General features: G+C 49.4%; 1 protein-coding gene across 2 annotated transcripts in view; it reads right to left on the bottom strand.

The window, feature by feature from the left end:
• SEZ6L (seizure related 6 homolog like) overlaps window positions 1-20,639 on the bottom strand; it is a 159,834-nt gene extending 139,195 nt beyond the window's left edge. For both annotated transcript variants that reach the window (XM_038762490.1, XM_038762491.1), the window contains exon 1: window positions 20,235-20,639. In XM_038762490.1, the coding sequence (XP_038618418.1) occupies window positions 20,235-20,400 (166 nt within the window). In that variant the 5' untranslated portion in view covers window positions 20,401-20,639. The remainder of the gene's footprint in view (window positions 1-20,234) is intronic.
• Between the last annotated feature and the right edge of the window lie 1,794 nt (window positions 20,640-22,433).

Raw genomic sequence — 22,433 nt, 5'->3', positions numbered from 1 at the left:
GCCCTACATCCTTTCCCTTCCCACAGCACCTGTATATATGTGTGTACAGATTTATTACTCTATTTATTTTACTTGTACATATTTACTATTCTATTTATTTTATTTTGTTAATACGTTTTGTATTGTTGTCTGTCTCCCCCTTCTAGACTGTGAGCCCGCTGTTGAGTAGGGACCATCTCTATATGTTGCCAACTGGTATTCCCCAAGTGCTTAGTACAGTGCTCTGCACACAGTAAGCGCTCAATAAATACGAATGAATGAATGAATGTTTACTGTCCTAAGTATACTCTCCCAAGCGCTCAGTACAGTGCTCTGCACACAGTAAGTGCTCGATAAATACAACCGAATGACTGACGGAAGGACAATGAGGTTTTGAAGGGGGAATCCCTCTGTCACCGAAGAGGGGGTCATTCCAACCTTCCATGCCTCCCCAGCGAGGCTGGGAGGCGGTGGGAGGAGGGTAGGGGGTGAGGGAGTTGCAAGATGGCCAGACCCCGAGGGCCCGGAGGGGCCGTCATTGTCTGACCTGTTAACGGGAAGGGTTTACGGCTGAGAGGGCAGAACGCTGACGGGCTTTTCCTCTCCCACTGCTTGGCAGAGCAAGGGGAAGTGGGGTCAGACCTAATGGGAAGAGGCGGATTGCCTAGGAAACTGACAGCATCGTTTCCAGACTGCCATCCTCACGACCGGAGGAGTCTCTGAGGAGACGGAGGGAGAGGTGTTGGGAAAACGTGTCTCCGTGCATTTTGAAGGCACGACAGGAGTCTCGTCTGCAGGAGGGAGAAGCAGCGTAGCCTGGCGGCTCAAACTCAGGCCTGGGAATCACAAAGGCCCTGGGTTCCCATCCCGGCTCCGCCACTTGTCCGCTGGGTGACCCAGGGCGAGTCACTTCGCTTTCCTGGGCTTCACTTCCCTCACTTGTAAAATAGGGATTAAAACCGTGAGCCCCTCGTGGGATGTGGACTGTGTCCAATCTCATTACCTTGGATTGACCTCAGCGCTCAGCACGATGCCTGGCACATAGTAAAGTGCGTGCTTAACAAATACCATTTCGAAAAATACAAGGGAGAGCTCTTCCCCTCAGTGACACTGCATGTGAAAGAAAACATTTCTGGTGAATGTCGCCCAGACACACCTCGTGCATTTCAAGGCAGATGGGGGGCAGAGGCAAGTGACGTTTTCCCTCAGTACAGTGGAAGGGCTCGCTCTTACGGAAAACCATACAGGCCCTGATAGTGCCTCCCCACCCGGCTTCTGTAATGTATGGAATAAGAGAGCAGGAGGATACTGGAGCAGGTCTGGTGATCACACTGGGCCCCATGTCCCCTGAAGTCACACTTCTCTTAGTAATAATAATGATAATAACAATTATAATGATGCTGGTATTTGTTTATTGCTTTCAGTCCTTGTCCCACGTAGGGTTCACAATCTCAATCCCCACTTTACACATGAGGTAACTGAGGCCCAGAGAAGTGAAGTGACTGGTCCAAGGTCACACGGCAGACACTTGGTGGAGCCGGGATGAGAACCCAGGTACTTCTGACTCTCAGGCCTAGGCTCTATCCACTAGGCCACGCTGCTTCTGTAGTAAAGGCCTTCCTGATGTTGCCAACATCATTCATTCATTCAATCGCATTTATTGAGCGCTGTGGGCAGAGCACTGTACTAAGTGCTTGGGAAAGTACAGTACAGCAATAAAGGGAGACAATCCCTTCCCACAACAAGCTCACAGCCTGGGGCGGGGGAGACAGACATCAATACAAGTAAAGAGGCATTAATATAAATAAATAAAATTACAGACATATATCATAATGACAGGAAAGTGTGGCAATCCTGTTATTAGTAGTTCAATGGCTTTGCATATGGGACCCATAAGTAATAGTGGTATTTATTAAGTGCTTACTATGTGCCAGGCGCTGTACTAAGCACTGGGGTAGAACCAAGAAAATCTGGTTGGACGCAGTCCCTGTCCCACGTGGGGCTCACAATCTCAATCCCCATTTTACACACAAAGGAACTGAGGCCCAGAGAAGTTAAGTGACTTGCCAACTGTAACTAACAGCCATATTGAGTGCTTTAAAAAAAGGATGCTTGTTCAGCGCTTACTATGTGCTAGGCACTGTTCTAAGCGCTGGGGTAGATACAAGTCATTCAAGTTGGACACAGTCCCTGTCCCATGCGGGGCTTCTACTCTCAATCCTCAGGTTCCAGATGAGGTCACTGAGGCCCGAAGAAGTGAAGTGACTTGCCCAAGGTCACACAGCAGACACGTGGCGGAGCCGGCATTAGAACTCAGGTCCTTCTGACTCCCAGGCCCGGGCTCTAGCCACTAATAATAATGGTATTTGTTAAGTGCTTACTATGTTCATTCATTCATTCATTCAATCGTATTTGTTGAGCGCTTACTGTGTGCAGAGCACTGTACTAAGCGCTTGGGAAGTACAAGTTGGCAACATATAGAGATGGTCCCTACCCAACAACGGGCTCACAGTCTAGGCGGTGGAGACAGACAACAAAACAAAACATGTGGACAGGTGTCAAGTCATCAGAATAAACAGAAATTAAGCTAGATGCACATCATTAACAAAATAAATAGAATAGTAAATATGTACCAGTAAAATAAAAACAGTAATAAATCTGTACAAACATATATACAGGTGCTGTGGGGAGGGGAAGGAGGTAGGGCTGGGGGGGGCGGGGAGGAGGAAAGGAGGAGAGGAAAAAGGGGGCTCAGTGTGGGAAGGCCTCCTGGAGGAGGTGAGGTCTCAGTAGGGCTTTGAAGGGAGGAAGAGAGCTAGCCTGATGGATGTGCGGAGGGAGGGCATTCCAGGTCAGGGGGAGGACGTGGGCTGGGGGTTGACGGTGGGACAGGCGAGAACAAGGTACAGTGAGGAGGTTAGTGGTGGCAGAGGAGTGGAGTGTGCGGGCTGGGCTGGAGAAGGAGAGAAGGGAGGTGAGGCAGGAGGGGGCGAGGTGATGGACAGCCTTGAAGCTGAGAGCGAGGAGTTTTTGCCTGATGCGTAGGTTGACTGGCAGCCACTGGAGATTTTTGAGGAGAGGAGTAACATGCCCAGAGCATTTCTGCACAAAGATGATCTGGGCAGCAGCATGAAGTATAGACTGAAGTGGGGAAAGACACGAGTATGGGAGATAAGAGAGGAGGCTGATGCAGTAATCCAGTCAGGATAGGATGAGAGATTGAACCAGCAAGGTAGCGGTTTGGATGGAGAGGAAAGGGCGGATCTTGGCGATGTTGCCGAGGTGAGACCGGCAGGTTTTGGTGATGGATTGGATGTGAGGGGTGAACAAGACAGCGGAGTCGAGGATGACACTAAGGTTGCGGGTTTGTGAGACGGGAAGGATGGTAGTGCCATCTACAGTGACGGGAAAGTCAGGGAGAGGGCAGGGTTTGGGAGGGAAGATAAGGAGTCAGGTACTGGTCTAAACTCTGTGAGAGATACAAGCTACTAAGGTTAGACGCAGTCCCTGTCCCACATGGGGCTCACAGTCTTAATCCCTATTTTACTGATGAGGGAAGTCAGGGCCAGAGAAGAGAAGTGACATGCCCAAGGCCACAGAGCAGGTTGAAGGTGGGATTAGAACCCAGATCCTTCTGACTTCCAGGCCCAAGCTCTATCCACTAGACAGAAGAGGAAGTAGACAGGATCTCTGCCCTCAAGTAGCCCACAATCTAGGAGGGGACAACACAGAAACTATTAAAACTTCATTATTTGCTGAAAACGCAATTGAAGCAGTCGGTATACTGGCTTCCTCATGGGGGTGGGGAGGGGATGTAGAGATGGGGAGGGGTGCATTATCGACAAACTTTATCTGGGGTTTTTTCCATCTTCTATCAACCTTCTTGGATTCCCCTATGGTTTTTGGAAGAGAAGGATGGGACCAATAACTAAGAGTCCGCTTGCTGAAGAAAGAACTTGTGGGGAAGAGATGTTTTGGAAAAACGAGGCTTGACTACACACCCCGTTCTCTTAGAAAGCAGGTTACATCCTGGGCAAGTGTGACACTAACAAAGCCTCATTGAGAAACACTTGACCCAGACTAAAGCCACCCGCATGGACGTAACCACATCTTTCGCCACCGTGACCCCCTCTATTCAAACAGGCTCACATTGTCGAAAGAAGAAGAGAAGCAGCGTGGCCCAATGGATAGAGCCGGGCCTGGGAGTCAGAGGACCTGGGTTCTAATCCAGACTCCGCCACTTGTCTGCTGGGTGACCTTAGGCAAGTCACTTCCCTTCCCTGGACCTCAGTTTCCCCCATCTGTCAAATTCATTCACTCAATCATTCAATCGCATTTATTGAGCGCTTACTGTGTGCAGAGCACTGTACAAGTCGGATGGGTATTAAAACTATGAGCCCAGTGTGGGACACGGCTTGTGTCCAACATGATTAGCTTGGATCTACCCCAGTGCTTAGTACACTGCTTGGCACCAAGTAAGCATTTAACAAATATCATTTAAGAACCAAAACAAAACAAACAACAACAAAAACAAAGAAACCCAGGCCCATAGGGCATACTGAGCATAACTCGTAATGAAAGGCTGCATTCTTAAAGAACTGGTCGGATTTCCTGGAATCCGAATTTTAAAATGCCCAGACAAGCCATCGTCATCATCGATGGCATTTCTTGAACACTTACTATGTGAGGAGCACTGTACTAAGCGCTTGGAAGGGCACGATACAACATAGTAGGCAAGGCACGTTCCCTGTCTGCAACCTATATCCAAGCCCTTCAATTTCCTTCCCCACCCGGAATCCTGGAGGTAGGGAAATGGGGTGTAGGTGACAGTAGGGGAAAGAATGTTTGGCACATAATAAGCGCTTAATAAATGCTATTATTATTATTAACCCAGTCTCTCAGATACCGGAAGCCCCATGTGGGTTATTCTCTACCCAGGCGCTCAGCACAGAGTAAATACTTACTAAATGCCACCATTATTATAGCAGCACAGGTTGAGAAGCATCTAGCCGCTCCCCGCTCCGACAAATGACTACCAAAATTTTGTGTCTGTCAACCGTGCTGGACTGTACACCCACCTTGTCCCTCGACTGGTGTTGTTGTAGTAATAATGATCATAATTGTGGTACTTGTTAAGTGCTTACGATGTGTCAAACACTACACTAAGCGCTGGGATAGATATAATATAATCAGGTGCCACATGGGGCTCACAGTCGAAGTAGGAGGAAGAACCAGTAATGAATCCCCATTTTACAGATGAGGGAACTGAGGCCCAGAAAAAGTGAGTGATTCACCCAAGATCACAGAGCAGGCAAGTGGTGGAGCTAGGATTAGAACCCATGGCCTCTGATTCCCAGGCTGGGGCTCTGCCAATAGATCAAGCTGCTTTCTGTGTTCTCCCTCCAAGTGTTTAGAATAGAAACATGGTGCTCAATAAATCTGAGTCACCTACCACACCTTCACTGCATTTATGGACATCATTTATGTACCCTGCTACTCATCACTTGTGGAATTAAGCATCTGCCACCCTCATCATGTTGAAAAATCCTTGAGGACAAGGGCGAGTGTCTTGTAGCTCTAATAATGACGGTATTCATTAAGCGCTTACTATGTGCTGAGCACCATTCTAAGCTACCATCCGTTCCCAAGAGCTCAGTACAGTCCTCCGTGCACACGAGGAGCTCAACAAGTACGCTTGAAAAGGTTGAAGAAATGGTGCCCAGTGGGGTGACAGATTAAATCTTCCGGTAAACAACCTAGAAGAAGTAGATGGTGATCAAGAGTGTGGGATTTATTCACAGATGCCTCCCGTTCCCGGGAATTTTGAATTCTCCACGGAGAGGGTGGGTAACGTCAGGATTCCGAGTCTGTTCTCCCGACCCCTAGGGGAGGGGTCCTTTCCTTAGAGGGGGAGGTTGGGCGGGAAGATTTTGGGTCTGACTTCTGGTGACCCCGGCATCTCTCCCAACTGGCCAGAGAGCTGCCCAGGACGGGCACCTGTCTGGTCCTGGATCCTCGCCCTCCCACAGCCCCCTTGGCATCGCCTTGCCGCTTTGACTCATACCATCTGTTAGGTGGCACCGCTCCCATTACAGGATCGTCCCCTGATGTCTCAGCTACCGATGCTGAGAAGCGGGCTCGGAGATGGACAGTTTAAGCTCGGCTGAAAAATATTCCTCCTCCTACTCAAAATCGGGGTGTTTTTCAAGCACTTTCTAAGGGCCTAAGCGCTGTCCTAAACACTGGGGCAGGCCCACGATTGTCAGATTGGACGCAGTCCCCGTCCCACTGGTTGATGCTCTATCTGAATCAGTGGTAATTATTGGGTGCTGATCACTATGTGAAGCACTTAGTCGATAGTATTTAGTGAGCGCTTACTGTGTGCAGAGCACTATACCAAGCGCTTAGGGGAGTATGATAGAACAATAGGACAGACACATTCCCTGCCCAAAATGATCTTACAGTCTCGGAGAACAAGTCGCGTGTTAACTTTCGAGCACCTTAAAAACCTAAGGGATTGTGCCCATTTTATAGAAAAGGCGTGAAGAAGAGAAATGACTTGCCCAAGGTCACAAAACAGACAAGTGGTGGAGCTGGGATGAGAACCCAGGTCCTTTTAAAGCCCAAGCCCGGGATCTATCCACTAGAGCACGTGCTTTTAGATGAACTCCTCGTCTCGGGCTCTTTCCCCCCAACTGTAAAATGGGAAGAAGCTAGCTTTTCTGCCTTCTCCTTACACTGTGACCCCAAGTCGGCAGGATCTGTGCCTGACCCGATTCTCTTCTATCGATCCCAGCGCTTCGCACAGGGCTTAATACCATCATCATTAGTATCATTATTTCCTAAATCTACAAGAGGTGGTGTTCTAATCCCACCTCCTCCACCTGTCTGCTGTGCGGCCTTGGGTAAGTCACTTCACTTCTCCGTGCCCCAATTTGCTCATCAGTAAAACGGAGTTTCTATATTTTTTTAAAACATGGTATTTGCGAAGCGCTTACTATGTGCTAGGCGCTGGGGTTAGATACAAGCTAATCAGGTCGGACACAGTCCCTGTCCCACTTGAGGTCCACAGTCTTAATCCTCATTTTACAGATGAGGGAACTGAAGCCCAGAGAAGTGAAGTGACTGGCCCAAGGTCACACAGCAGACAAGTGGTGGAGTAAGGATTAGAACCCAGATCCTTCAGACTCCCAGGCCAGGGCTCTATCCACTAGGCCACACTGCTTCTCAAGTTGGAGAAGCAGCATGGCTCAGTGGAAAGAGCAACAGGTTTTGGAGTCAGAGGTCATGGGTTCAAATCCTGGCTCTGCCAATTGTCCGCTGTGTAACTTTGGGCAAGTCACTTCACTTCTCTGTGCCTCAGTTCCCTCATCTGTAAAACGGGGACTAAGACTGTGAGCCCCCCATGGGACAACCTGATCACCCTGTATCTTTCCCAGAGCTTAGAACAGTGCTTTTCACATAGTAAGCGCTTAACAAATACCATCATTATTAGTATTATTATTATAAGACTGTAAGCCCCCGTGGGACAACCTGATTACCTTGTAACCTCCCCTAGTGCTTAGAACAGTGCTTTGAACATAGTAAGCGCTTAATAAATGCCATTATTATTATTATTATTATTAAGTTGGCTTGGATTTTTTTTCTTCCCTTTAATCTCTCCCTCTTCTCTCTGTTGGGCCCGCAGTGATGAAGCGGCCAAGCTGCCAGGATTCTGAAGGCAGGGACAGAGCGAGGGGGTGGAAACACAAATGGAACGGCGATCCTGCCGAGGGAGAGGGAGGAGAAACACAACAGGAATGGCGGTCCCGTCAAGGGAGGGGAAATAAAACTGGAATGGCGGTCCTGGCAAGGGAGAGGGACGGGAGACCCAACTGGAATGGCAGACTGCTGAGAGAGAGGAAGGGGAAACCCAAGTGGAATGCCACAAAATAAGTGCTTAACAAATACCATATATACATGAAAAGAACAAAACGAGCACATTTTGAGTTTTGTACCATTTCCATTTCTAACAAGGTACGTAGAAGAGCTGGCAAGGACTGGCAGCCCCCTGGAGCCACAGCTGTCAGTCAGATTACTGGGCCAATCGGCCACCCCGATGGCCGCAAACTCTTAAAAAAACCAACAACCCCGAAAACCCTCCCGTCTGAATGAATTTGATTCCAGCCTATTTGGATCAACTGTGACAGAAGCTGCCATTGTTGATTTCCCATTTCTTGTGTTGAAAACAAGGCCGACAACATCATTGCCCTTAATAAGCTTGGAGATTTTTTTTTCCCTCTCCAACTGGATGTTCATTTTGCTTCCTGTCCCTCAGCCAACGGCATGGAGAAACCACACGGATCTTCCTACCTGGGGGGCCATCTCAGTAACAATAGCAAGCAACTGTGGTTTTTGTTAAGAGCCTACTATGTGCTAATAATAATAATAATAATTATGGTATTTGTTAATTGCTTACTATGTGCCAAGCACTCTACTAAGCGGAGGGGTGGTTACAAGCAAATCGGGTTGGACACAGTCCCTTGACCCACATGGGGCTCACCGTTTCAATCCCCATTTGATAGATGAGGTAACTTAGGCATAGATAAGTGACTTGCCCAAGGTCACACAGCAGACAAGTGGCCGAGCCGGGATGAGAACTCAGGTCCTTCTGACCCCCAAGCCCCAGCTCTGTCCGGTAGACTGTGCCAACTGGTCAGTTGATGGGGATCTCACAGCACTTGGCACATCGTAAGTGCTTAACAAATACCATTATTACATTACCAGTTCAGTACTGGGTTTTTTTGTGGGGTTTTATTTTTTATGGTACCTATCGAGCACTTACTGTGTGCAGAGCACCGAACTTGAGAAAGTTCAACACGACAGTATTGGTAGATATGATCCCTGCCCACATGGAGTGTCTCTGAGCCTGTTGTTGGGTAGGGACCGTCTCTATATGTTGCCGACTTGTACTTCCCAAGCACTTAGTCCAGTGCTCTGCACACAGTAAGTGCTCAATAAATACGATTGAATGAATGAATGAATGAATGGAGCTTATAGTCTACGGGGGAAGAAAGTCATTCAAATAGAGGAGGGATAGGGGAAATAGGACAATACTGGACACTCAATAGACACTCAGTACAGTCCATTGGTTGGCTCATGATAATCACGAGAAGTGTGTGAGAGGTTTTAACCTGGCCTAGAATCTTGAGCTGACTTTGCAGTCTGCAGATAACAGGGCTCAGTTGGGACAAATAATGATAGTAATGAATAATCATGGTATTTGTGTGCACTTACTGTGTGCTAGGCACTGCACTAAGTGCTGGGGTGGATAAAAGTTTGTTAGGTTGGACACAGTCCCTGTCCCCGTGGGGCTCACATTCTTAATCCCCATTACATTTTACAGATCCCAGAGAGGTAAAGTGACTTGCCCAAGGTCATACAGCAGACAAGTGGCGGAGGTGGGATTAGAACCCATGACCTTCTGACTCCCAGGATGTGCTCTATCCACTACTCCAGGCTGCTTCTAACAGTTCCCGACTGGACGTCAACATCATAAGGGGAATTTACTGAATGCTTACTATGTGCAGAGTACCGTTCTAAGTGCTTGGGAGAGTACAATCCAACAGAGCGGGCAGACACATTCCCTGCCCACAGCCAGCTTCCAGTCAAGAGGGGGAGACAGACAGGATAGTGACGGCATTTGTTAAGCAGTTCTTATGTGCTAAGCACTGGGGTGGACCCAAGGTTACCAGACGCTGCCCTTGTCCCACAAGGGCCTCACAATCCCTCTCACCCCCTCTTACGGAAGGGGAGCCAGGTGGCCCAGAGAGGTTAAGTGACTAATCCAAGGTCACGCGGCAGGTCAGTGGTAGAGCCGGGTTAAGAACCCGGGTTCGTTCTTCACTCAAACGGGTGTCGGTCAGAATCCGGTAATCCATGAAGGGTCTCAAATGGGAGGTCACAGAGGCCTGACTGATTTGGCTGGATTAAAGCAATAAGCAACAAAGCAGTCGGTTTCCCCTACTGGGGGAGCACAGCTGCTGATTGTACAGCTAGTGAAGAACATTTATCACTTAGCTCTTAGGAGGGAGGAGGAGTTGGGGGAAAATCTACCCTAGATGCCTCCCTTCCCCCAAGGCCAAGTGATGGGCTTGTCCTGTCTCTCTTTTACTTACTACTTATTATCGGATTTAGTCAGTGCTTACCGGAGGTCGAGAACTGGGCTGGTCACCGGAGTCGACTCAAGTTCTGACAGAGCCCCTGCCCCTTCCGGGGCTCACGATCTAAAAGGGAAGGAGGGCGGGAGTCTCGGTCCCATTCTCCAGATGAGGAGATGGAGGCCCGGAAGGGTTGTGACTCATCCAAAGTCACACAGCAGGTCAATGGCAGAGCTAGGGCTAAAATCCAGGTGCCCCCTGAAACTCCCCTTCAACTTCAGTCCCGAGCTCTTTCTCTACACTGTAACACTCACTGTAGGCCGGGAACATGTCTGCACATACTAAGCGCTTAACAAATACCATTATTATTATTATTCGCAGCACATAGCAAGCTCTCAGTAAATAAGGTTGATTGATTTCCCTGTAGTTTTCAACTCTCACTCCTTGGGCATTGATGGGAGCAGTAGAGCTGGTCTTTTCCATCAGGGACAGAATCATTTCTGACTGCAGGTAGTTGACGTTTACAGGATCGCTTATACCACTTCACCTAGGCACAGCACAGCACAGGCCTGGAAGTCAGAAGGTCACAGGTTCTAATCCCGGCACCGCCGCTTGTCTGCTGTGAGACCTTGGGTGAGTCACTTCACTTCTCTGGGCCACAGTACCTTCGTTTGTAAAATGGGGAACTGAGATTGTGAGCCCCATGTGGGACAGGGACTGTGTCCGACTCGATTTGCTTGACTCCATCCCAGCGCTTAGCACAGTGCCTGCGACATAGTAAGTGCTTAATGAACACTGTTATTTTTATTAGTACTATTACTATTATTATTATCATTACCCTTTTCACCCCCGCCCCGACAAACTCTGATCAACCCTCTTCCATGATCACATGCCAAATCTTCTCTTCTCCCAGATCTCTCCCCGCAATGAGTCCAATTACTTGAACATTCAATTCAAATCAAACAATTCCTGGGCCCGATTCAGCCATTGGGCATCCTGACGATTTCCACTCCACATCCCTGACTGTGCAGAATGATGACGATGATGATGATGGTACTTGTTAAGCGCTTACTATGTGCCAGGCACTGTTCTAAGTGCTGGGGTAGATACAAGGTAACCAGGTTGCCCCACGAGGGGCTCACAGTCTTAATCCCCATTTTACAGATGAGGGAACGGAGGCACAGTTTCTGTCTCATTACAACTACATCCAAACCACATGGTATCCGGGGTTCAGCCCCTATAGCCACAAACCCCAAGGCCAAGGCCAGGAAACCAGAGGTTTTTGTTCAATAATAATAATAATAAAAATAATAATGATAATTATGGTATTTGTTAAGCACTATGAGCCAATGGGGTAGATAGAAGGTAATAAGTTGTTCCATGTGGGGCCCACAGTCTAAATCCCCATTTTACAGATGAGGGAATTGAGGCACAGAGAAGTTAAGTGACTTGCCCAAGGTCACACGACTGACAAGGGGCAGAGCCAGAAGTAGAACTCACATCCTCTGGCTCCCAAGCCCAGGATCTTTCCGCTAAGCCACGCTGCTTCTTCACTGAAGAAACCAAACCCTCTTTGTCGACCCCCACACCCCTTTCTGCAAAGCCATCGGTGTGGACCCCAAAGGTGAAAGACTTTTTTTAAAATGGTATTTGTTAAGTGCTTACCATGTGCCTGGCACTGTACTAAGCACCAGGGTAGATACAAGCTAATCAGGTTGGACACAGTCCTTCTCCCACATGGGGCTCACAATCTTAATCCCCATTTTATAAATGAAGGAACTGAGGCCCGGAGAAGTGGAGTAACTTGTCCAAGGTCACCTGGCAGACAAGTGGCGGAGCCGGGATTAGAACCCAGGTTCTCTGACTCCCAGGACCGGGCTCTATCCACTAGGCAACACTGTTTCCCAGAGTTCAGCAGGAAGTTTGTAACCCCCTTAGACATTAGTGAAAACGGCAAATAGTTCTGTCTCCCGAAATGAGAAAGTATAGACCCGCATGGGATCATCCAGTATTAAGCCATCTCTACTGCCCTGCTCTTCTAAAACACACCTAATTGGAAGAAAAGGTCAAATTTCAACAGGAAGCTTGTGAACCCCATCGACCTTAGTGAAAATGGCAAATTGCTCTCTCTCCCATTACAAGGAAGCATGGACCCGCACGGGATAATCCAGTATTAAGCCAGGTCCCTATCTCTACCGCCTTGGTCTTCAAAAATGCACCTAATTGGAAGGGAAGGTCAAAGTCCAATAGGAAGCTTGTGACCCCTCGATGATGATATTTTGTTAATCATTTCAACTCAATCGATCCGTTAGCCATATTTATCGAACGGTTGCTGTGTGCAGAGCACTGTACTGAGCTCTTGGGAGGGAAACACAACAGAGTTCTATTGTTCTATTAAGAAGAAGTGTGCCCTAAAAAAAAAATATGGTGTTTGATACACGCTTACTACGTGCCAGGCACTGTACTAAGTGCTAGGGTGGTAACAGGCAAATTGGGTTGGACACAGTGACTCGAGCCCGGGCCTGGCTTCTAATCCCAACTCTGCCACTTGCCTGCTGGGTGACGGTGGACATGTCTCTTCACTGCTCTGTGCCCTCAGTTACCTCATCTGTAAAATGGGGATTAAATACCTGTTCTCTCCATTACTTATACTGTGAACCCTACGCTGGGCAGGGACCATGTCTGACCTGATTATCTTATATCTGCCTCAGCACTTTGTACAGTGTTTGATATAGAGTAAGCACTTACATATTATTAAGCCTGTGACCTCTATGCGAGCTCTATAGAGAAGCTGCGTGGCGCAGTGGAAAGAGCCCGGGCTTGGGAGTCAGAGGTCATGGGTTCAAATCCCGCTTCTGCCACTTGTCAGCTGTGTGACTTTGGGCAAGTCACTTAACTTCTCTGGGCCTCAGTTACCTCATCTGTAAAATGGGGATGAAGACCGTGAGCCCCACGTGGGACAACCCGATCACCTTGTATCTGCCCCAGCGCTCAGAACAGTTCTTTGCACATAGTAAGCGCTTAACAAATGCCATCATTATTATTATTATGTGGGACAGGAACTGTGCCCAAACCAATATGCTCGTATTCACCTCAGCACTTAGCACATAGTGTTTAATAAACTTCATCACAATTATTATTCCAGTGGGATTAAGACTGTGAACCCCATGTGAGATGGGGACTGTGTTCAATCTGATTAATTTCTATCTATCCCAGCACTTAGAACAGTGCTTGACACCCAGAAAGCACTTAAATACTACAGCAATAATAATTTACAAGAAGAGACTTCTGCCCCAGATTTAGAGAAAGCTATTTCTCCCTGGAGAGTTGAGCATTTCATCTGGGGAGCGGCGCAGGATTTGACACCTCTTGTCCGGATTAATAATTGGAAAACCAGGAAATCTCCATTCACTGCACAGTCCTTATTGTAAAAGCAATGAAATGGGAGCTAAAGACTTCACCCCATAACAATCCGTAAGTGAAATAGGGAGAATGAACCAAATGAGAACAAAATAACCAGACATGGAAGTTGATAAAGAGGCCATAAATCTGGATGTCACTAAGTAATGACATTTTTTTTAAAGAGAAAAGCACTGTTAATAGCACACAGACATCACCTCCCTTGCCATCCAGTTTGTTTGTTGTTTTCCACTTGAGGATTTAAAAAACTAATATCTGGAATTTGACTAGTACTTTCTTTTTCAAAAGTACTTTCCTATCAAAGATCCTGCTCTATCCTCACACTAGCTTTGTGAGGTAAGAAGAATCAACTCTTCTGCTTTCATTTTGAAGAAGAAGGAATAATAATAATGATAATTGTGGTATTTGTTAAGTGTTTACTATATGCCAAGCACTGCACTGAGTGCTGGGGTAGATAAAGAGCTAATCAGGTCCCACATGGGGCTTACAGGCCAAGTAGGAGAGGGAACTGAAGGACAGGATGGTTAAGTAACTTGCCCAAAGTCACACAGCTTGGCAGTGGTAGCCCTGGGACAAGAACCCATTCTTCAAATAATTGTGGCATCCGTTAAGTGCTTACTATATGCTAAGCACTATACTAAGCACTGGGGTAGATGGGAGATAATCACAATCTAAGTAGGATGCAGAACAGGTACTGAATTCCCAATCTGCAGATGAGGGAACTGAGGCGCAGAGTAGTTAAGTGACTAGCCCAAGATCACACAGCAGACAAGTGCGATCCCAGACTAAGCCCCTCTTTTCCTCAGCTCCCCCTCCCCATCGCCCCTGACTTGCTCCCTTTGCTTTGCCCCCCATCCCCAACCCACAGCACTTGTGTATATATGGACATATCTATAATTCTATTTATTTACATTAATGCGTGCTTACTTGTTTTGATGTGCATATAGCTATAATTCAATCTATTGATATTGATGCTATTTACACCTGTTAACTTGTTTTGATGTCTGTCTCCCCCCCTTCTAGAGTGTAAACTCGGTGTGGGCAGGGATTGTCTCTCTTTATTGCTGAATTGTACTTTCCAAGTGCTTAGTACAATGCTCTACACACAGTATAAGCACTCAATAAATACAACTGAATGAATGAAAGTGGTGGAGCGGGGATTAGAACCCAGGTCCTCAGACTCTGGCCTGTGCTCTTTCCCCCAGACCACCCTGCTTCTGGCGCCCAGACCAACTCTTTTCACTGAACTCAAGTCAAACCAGTGTAAAAAGTCACACAGATGGAGTAAAACTTGGAGAGGCGGAGCCTCTTCCAAGAAGAAAAGTCAGTCAGTCGTATTTATTGAGTGCTTGCTGGGTGCAGAGCACTGTTCTAAGTTCTTGGGAGAGTACAGTATAACAATAAATGGACACATTCCCTGCCCACAAGGAGCTTAGAGTCTGGAGGGGGAGATGGACGTTACTATAAATGAATAAATGAGAGATACAGACATTCGTGTTGTGGGGCTGGGGTATGTGGGGAGAACAAAGGGAGCAAGTCAGGGGTGATGCAGAAGGAAGGGGGAGAAGAGGAAAGGGGGGCTTAGTCAAGGAAGGGCTCCAGACACGGATCGAAGGGTGGGATGGCAGCTTTTGTACTCTAATAGTCGTGCTAGTGACGACATCCAGAACTGTAGATTCTGATATTAAAAATAGATCTGCAGAATCGATTAAATGTCCAACCAGAACGAGAACCATCTGTTGATCATTCTTGCTCCCTCCGCCCAAGAAGGGTGACCCTACGCATCTTCCTTTGGCTGGGAGGGTCCCGGATTTGAGGGGTGGGGGGAAGTAGCATCGCTGGTGATTAACCCGCCAATACCTCCACCCCACAGTTGGCAACGTTTGGGAAAACCCATCAACCCACCTTGCCCCAAACTGCATTTGCTCTTGCTCGCCTGAATGCTTGGATTTCCAGATCCTCCAGTGGCTGACCGTCCACCTCCTCATCAAAAAGAAACACCTTTCCCTCATCTTTGAGGCTCTCGATCGGCTTTCTCCCTTCTACCTCACTCCGCCGCTCTGCTACTCCATCTCGTCTATCTCTCCGACGATCCTCTGCCCACCTCTCGGGCTTGGCCTTCCCTCCCCCTTCACATCCGACAGACCCACGTCTCCCCACTCCTCAAGAAATTCCAGTGACTGTCCATCCAACTCAGCATCAAACACAATCAATGGCTTCAAACCGCTCCATCGCCTTGCCCCCTCCTACGTGACCTCAGTACTCTCCTACAACAACCCAGTCATAGCATTCATTCATTCATTCATTCAATCGTATTTACTGAGCACTTACTGTGTGCAGAGCACCATACTAAGTGCTTGGGAAGTACAAATTGGCAACATCTAAAGACAGTACCCACCCAACAGCGGGCTCACAGTCTAGAAGGGGGAGACAGACAACAAAACAAAACATATTAACAAAATAAAATGAGTAGAATAAATATGTACAGGTAAAATAAATAAATAAATAAATAGAGTAATAAATATGTACAAACATATATACATATATACAGGTGCTGTGGGGAGGAGAAGGAGGTAAGGCTGTGGGATGGGGACTAGCACTTTACTCCTCTAATGGTAACTGTCTCACTGGGCCTCCACCTCGTCTATCTTGCCGCCGACCTCTCGCCCGCGTCCCACCTCTGGCCTGGAACACCCGCCCACCTCCGATCCGACAGACAATTCCACTCCGCTCTTTCAAAGCCTTATTGAAGGCCCGTCTCCTCCAAGAGGCCTTCCCTGACTAAGCCCTCCTTTCCTCTTCTCCCCCTCCCTTTTGCGTTGCCCTGACTCGCTCCCTCCCAGCCCCACGGCACTTATGTCCATATCTGACATTTATATTAATGTCTGTCTCCCCATCTACACTGGGGAACATGTCTGCTTATTGTTATAGCGTACTCTCCCAAGCACTTAGTACAGAGCTCTGCACAAAGTAAGCTCTGAATAAATATGACTGAATGAATAAACTCACCCACACACTCTCCCCACCTTCAAAACCCTCCTAAAATCGCATCTCCTCCGAGAGCTTTCCTTAAGGCCTCATTTCACCCATCCATCTTCCCCTCTGCGTCAACAACGCACTTGGTTTTGGACCACTTAAGCACTTGGATACCCCCAGTCCCACAATACTTGTGTATACATCCTTATTCGCTATTATTTCCCCTCTCTGTAATTTATTTTAATGTCTGGCTCCTTCTGTAATAATAATAATAACAATAATGATGGTATTTGTTAAGCGCTTACAATGTGCCTGGCACTGTTCTAAGTAGTGGGGTAGACCCAAGGTAATCGGGCTGACCCACGTGGAGCTCACAGTCTTCATCCCCATTTTACAGATGAGATAACTGAGGCCCAGAGAAGTGAAGTGACTTGCCCAACGTCACACAGCTGATAAGTGGCGGAACCAGAACTGGAACCCAAGACCTCGGACTCCCACGCCCGTGCTCTTGCCACTAAGCCAGGCTGCTTCTCTGTAGACTCTAAGCTCCTTGTGGGCAGGGATCATGTTCACCGACTCTGTTCCATTGGGCTTTCCCAAATGCTTCATCCAGTATTCTGCATGCAATAAGCGCTAGATAAATACTATTGATTGAGCACGCTCAAGTCATGTTTCATTTGTGTCCCATGACATTCTGGGACCTGCAGTGCAGTTGCCGTGTGTGTGTGTGTGTGTGTGTGTGTGTAATGTGTGTGTATTTTTGGTATTTGTTAAGCACTCACTATGGGTCAAGCACTGTTCTAAGCACTGGGGTAGATACGAAATTTTACCAGTTTGGACACACGCCCTGTCCCATATGGGGTTCACAGTCTAAGTAAGAGGGAGTCGGATTTAATCTCCATGTCGTGGAATGCTGACGGCCTCGGGAATCACACCCCTTCCCACTCCCCTCCTCACTTCTCCTCCCTCACAGTCAGAAAGAAGGGAATCAATCAATGGTATCTACTGAGTGCTGACTGTGGGCAGAGCCCTTTACTGAGTGCTTGGGAGGGAAGGGGAGGATAGAGGGTGAATCCACAACTCAACGGAAACAATACGGTCAGCTGACTTGGAAGGCACAAACAAGGTCGCGGGGATAAACACGGCAGGGTTATTAATTACCCTTGAGCATATGAAGTAAATAGACATTAATTTGGTGATGACTAAAAGATAATGCAAAATAGGCCCAGGATAGTCCTCCCGTTAGAAGGATGGGGAGACGTTCCAGAAAGACCACTAGCTTAATCCCGGGAGAGGAAATGCAATTTCACTCTGAGAAAACGCTTCAAATTTTCAAGCTGATATCTGTAGCATTTGTTAAGCGCTCACTATGTGCTGAGCGCAAGGACAGGTACAATATATGTCCTAAGCGCAAGGACAGGTACAATATAATCAGGTTGGGCACGATCCCCGTCCCAAACGGGGCTCGCAGCTTAAGTAAGAGGGAGAACAGGTACTTAATCCCGTCTGACTGATGAGGAAACTGATGCCCAGAGTCGTGAAATGACTTGCCCTGGGTCGCCCGGCAGGCAAGTGGTGGAATTGGAACCCAGCTCCTCTGACTCCCAGTTCTAACCTTTGGTGAGGAAACTCCGAGGGCCTTTCACCTCGCGTTTCCATCTTTTTCAGACGCCCGCGTTACCTCCGTCTTTTGCTCCACGGCACGAGTGCTGCCCTACACGGCCGATATTTAATAACGGCAATTTCAACTAGGGAGGAAGCAACATTTAAGGGCAGGAACACGTTATCCCGGAGGAGGAGGAATCCTCAGAGGAGACCGAATCCTGAGAAGAGACCTGCAGTTTTAAGAAACCACTCATTTCAAATGGAGCCAAAATGTTTTGCTTTCTCTCTTTCCCCGGGGGGCGAGGAGGGGGAAGATCTCGGAACGGATTATAAAATGGGAACATTAACCTCCTCATTCGTTCATTCATCCAATCGTATCGATTAGGCGCTTACCGTGTGCACAGCACTGAACTAAGCGTTGGGGAAAGTAAAATTTAACAATAAACAATGACAATCCCTGCCTCACCGATGCAGGGGGGAGGATGAGAGGGTTTTGGGGAGATGCTTTGCAGCACAAAGGACTGTGGGTTGCTCCCTGAAGTCTGTGCACCAGGGATTTGGTGGTACATGGTAAGGGTGGGCGTTCCGGCCCGTTTGTGCCGGGAAAACTAGTTATAACGCGGAGCGCAAACCGGAGCTGTCCACCGTGGGGTGGGGGTGCCGATCCCCACTCCCCGGCACAAAAAGTGCATTCATTCATTCATTCATTCATCCATCCATCAGTCCACTCATTCAATCATATTTACTGAGTGCTTACTGTATGCAAAGCACTCCATTCACTTGATCTTATTTATTGAGTGCTTACTGTGGGCAGAGCACCGTTCTAAGTCCTTGGGAGAGTACCACTGTCTCCCTCTGGCAAAGTCCCCCTCCCCACGGTTTTTTTTCGGGGGTTCTGAGGGCGGGGGACAACAGTGTGGAAAAATTAATAAGTATTTTATAAATTGATTAATTTTGGGGTCCGAGCTTATATATCAAATGGAAAACTCCATAATAATAATAATAATGATGATGGCATTTATTAAGCACTTACTATGTGCAAAGCACTGTTCTAAGTGCTGGGGAGGTTACAAGGTGATCAAGTTGTCCCATGGGGGGGTCACAGTCTTCACCCCCATTTTACAGATGAGGTAACTGAGGCTCAGGGAAGTTAAGTGACTTGCCCAAGGTCACGCGTCAGAGGTGGCGGAGCAGGGATTCGGACCCTTGACCTCTGACTCCAAAGCCCGGGCTCTTTCCACTGAGCCACGCTGCTCCATGATTGACCCCGACTCCCACAGATTGGTCGAACGCTTTCTGGGATGCAGGAACACCTGGGGTCCCAGTGCTGTCTAAGTTTGTGCCCTGGAAAGCCCCGCCTAAGACATCCGCCCGCCTGGAGTACGTCAGGGAGATCGACCCTGAAGAAATAGCTTTATTTCTATTTATTCTGATGACTTGACACCTGTCCACATGTTTTGTTTTATTGTCTGTCTCCCCCTTCTAGACTGTGAGCACGGTGTTGGGTGGGGACCGTCTCTGTAGGTTGCCAACTTGTACTTCCCAAGCGCTTAGTCCAGTGCTCTGCACACAGTAAGCGCTCAATAAATACGATTGAATGAATGAATGACCCAGGGTAGGGGGATGGGACGGGGGGCGCAGAACCCATTCCCCAATATTTTCCCCCTCCTTCTCTTCCTCTCCCTCCTTCTCCTTGTCCCCCTTTTCCCCCCTTCCTCTACTTCCTCCACCTCCTCCAAGTTTTCACTGCCGGGAGGTGGGAAGAGGGGGGACCCCCTACGATGTCCCCGTCGGCCGCGGGCCTGGCAGGACCACCTCCACCCCCACCCCCAGCCCCTGGGAGCCGGAGATAACGGGGAGAGGCCGGGATGGAGTGGTGGTGCCCCCACCAGAGTCACCCCCTGCTCCCAAACCCGGGCCCGCAGCAGGACAGGGGTGGGAGGGATCGCAGGACGGGCCCTGCCACCTTCTCACCCCTTGTCCAGGACCCCCGCTGCCACTTTCCCAGCTCGTCCCCTTGCCCCCCTGACTCTCCGGGATCCGGCCCCTCTCCCCCGGCCTCTCCGCCCCCCGCACTCCCTGAAACTTTCCCTTGGCCCCCCGCCCCCTGCTTACCTCCGGCCCGTGCCCCCGGGCTGCCCAGCAAGAGAACCAGCAGTCCCAGCGGGCGGAGCCCCGGGCCCAGGGCGGACAGGGTGGCCAGGGTGGCCAGGGTGGCCAGGGCGGGAGGCCAGGCGGAGGGATGGGGAGGAGGCGCCCCCGGGGCCCCGAACCCCGGCATCCTGTGGCAGGGGGCTCCTGCTGCTGCTGCTTCTTCTTCTTCTTCTGCTGCTGCTGCTTCTTCTTCTGCTTCTGCTGCTGCTGCTGCTGCTGAGGCGGGGGGCTCGGGGATGGGGAGGGCGTTCAGGGCTAGGGTCCGGGGAGCGGGGGCCGCGCTGAGCCCTGCAGTCGCCGTGGAGGAGGGACAGCACAGGGACCGGCCAAGGGGTCAAGGGGAGGAGGAGGAGGAGGCGGAGGAGGAGGGATGGAGGAGGGATGGAGGAGGGATGGAGGAGGAGAAGGAGGGATGGAGGAGGAGGGAGCTTGGCTTGGCTGGGGCCGGGGCCGGGGCCGAGCCGGTGCAGAGCGGATTGCAGGGAGGGAAGGGGAAGAGGGAGGGGGGAGGCAGGGAGAGCTGTGCCTTCCCCCTCGCTAATGCGCGCCTCCCCTCCCTCCCTCCCTCCGTCCCTCCCTCCCTCCCTTCCTCCCCCGGGTCCCCGCAGACCCAAATGCATGGGGCAGCCGGGCTGCAAATTCACCCCGACCACCCCCTCCCCCTCCTCCTCCTCCTCCTCCTCCTCCTCCTCCTCCCCAGCCCCTGGGCCTTTCTCTACTGACCCATCAGGCCGTGACCTCTGACCCCCTGACCCTAGCACCGGCCCACCCTCTCCCGGCCAGGTCGCCCCCCAAGAAACTCACACACACACACAGACACACAGAGACACACACAGACACACTGACCAAAACACCCGCCTGCCCTCCCAATGCCACACCAACTGTTTAGCAGGCACCCTCACCACACGGCCCGACAGCTACAGCCCAGGGCCTGGGAGCTGGGAGCCCGAAATCCCTGGGTTCTCATCCCGACTCCACCGCTCATCTGCTGGGTGACCTCGGGCGAGTCACTTCACTTCCCAGGACCCAACTTCCCTCTTCGGGAGAATGGAGATAACGACTGACAGTCCCATGTGGGACCCGGACTGTGTCCAACCTAGCTTGGACCTACTCCAGTGCTTAGTACGGTGCCTGGCACATAGTAAGCACTTACAAAATACCACTATTACTGTTATCATTATTAATAAAGAATTTTAGCATCAATATAAGGCTGCAGGGTCCGTTTCCCAACTATTTTACAGAGAGGGAAGCCAGGGGTGACCCAGAAGGCAGCATGGGCTAGTGGCTAGATCCCGGACCCGGGAGTCAGAAGGACCTGGGTTCTAATCCCGGCTCCATCTCTTGTCTGCTGGTGACCGTGGGCACGTTCCTTTGCTTCTCTTCGAGAAGCAGCGTGGCCCGGTGGATAGAGTCCAGGCTCGGGAGTCAGAAGGACCTAGCTTCTAACCCCATTTGTCAGCCACTAGTCTGCGGCTGGGTGACCTTGGGCAAGTTGCTTCACTTCTCTGGGCCTCAGTGAACTCGTCGGTAAAGCAGAGATGATGACTGGGAGCCCCATGCGGTACAAAAAGCCTGTCCAACTTGATTAGCTCATATCTACTCCAGTGCTTAGTACAGTGCCTGGCACCAAGTAAGTGCTTAACAACTACCACTAAACAAACAGTTGAAGTGAATTTCCCATGCAAGTGAGCTTTTTTTCCCCCATATGTGATATTTGGGAAAGAGAAAACTAGGGGGAGGGAAGTGCCCAGGGGCTGGGCATCGACAGACCTGGATTCCAGCCCTGCCCCTGACACTACCCCGCTGTGTGACCTTGGGCCACTCTCTCAACCTCTCTGGGCTTCCGCTTCCTCATCCGTAAAATGGGACTAAGACACACGACTCCCTCCCTCTTAGACACTCCGTCCGCTGTCAGAAAGGGGCTCTACAGATCTGCATGTGGCACATGGGAAGTGCTTGATAAATACCATCAATAAAGTAAATCCTTCATATTTCACATGGGGACTTTCAACTCAATTCCCCAGAATCTCTGCAGTGAAGTCTGGGATTCTGACGAAGGTAACTTGGGGAATGTAATTAATTACATACCCAGCAAGAAAGAGCGAATTAAATTTAGACTGCGATAGGGAAAGAAAGGACCTGCGAAGAAGCTGAAGAAAG

The sequence above is a fragment of the Tachyglossus aculeatus genome, chromosome 21, assembly GCF_015852505.1.
Source record: "Tachyglossus aculeatus isolate mTacAcu1 chromosome 21, mTacAcu1.pri, whole genome shotgun sequence".
NCBI lineage: Eukaryota > Metazoa > Chordata > Mammalia > Monotremata > Tachyglossidae > Tachyglossus > Tachyglossus aculeatus.
This window is presented reverse-complemented; position numbering and strand designations above follow the sequence as displayed.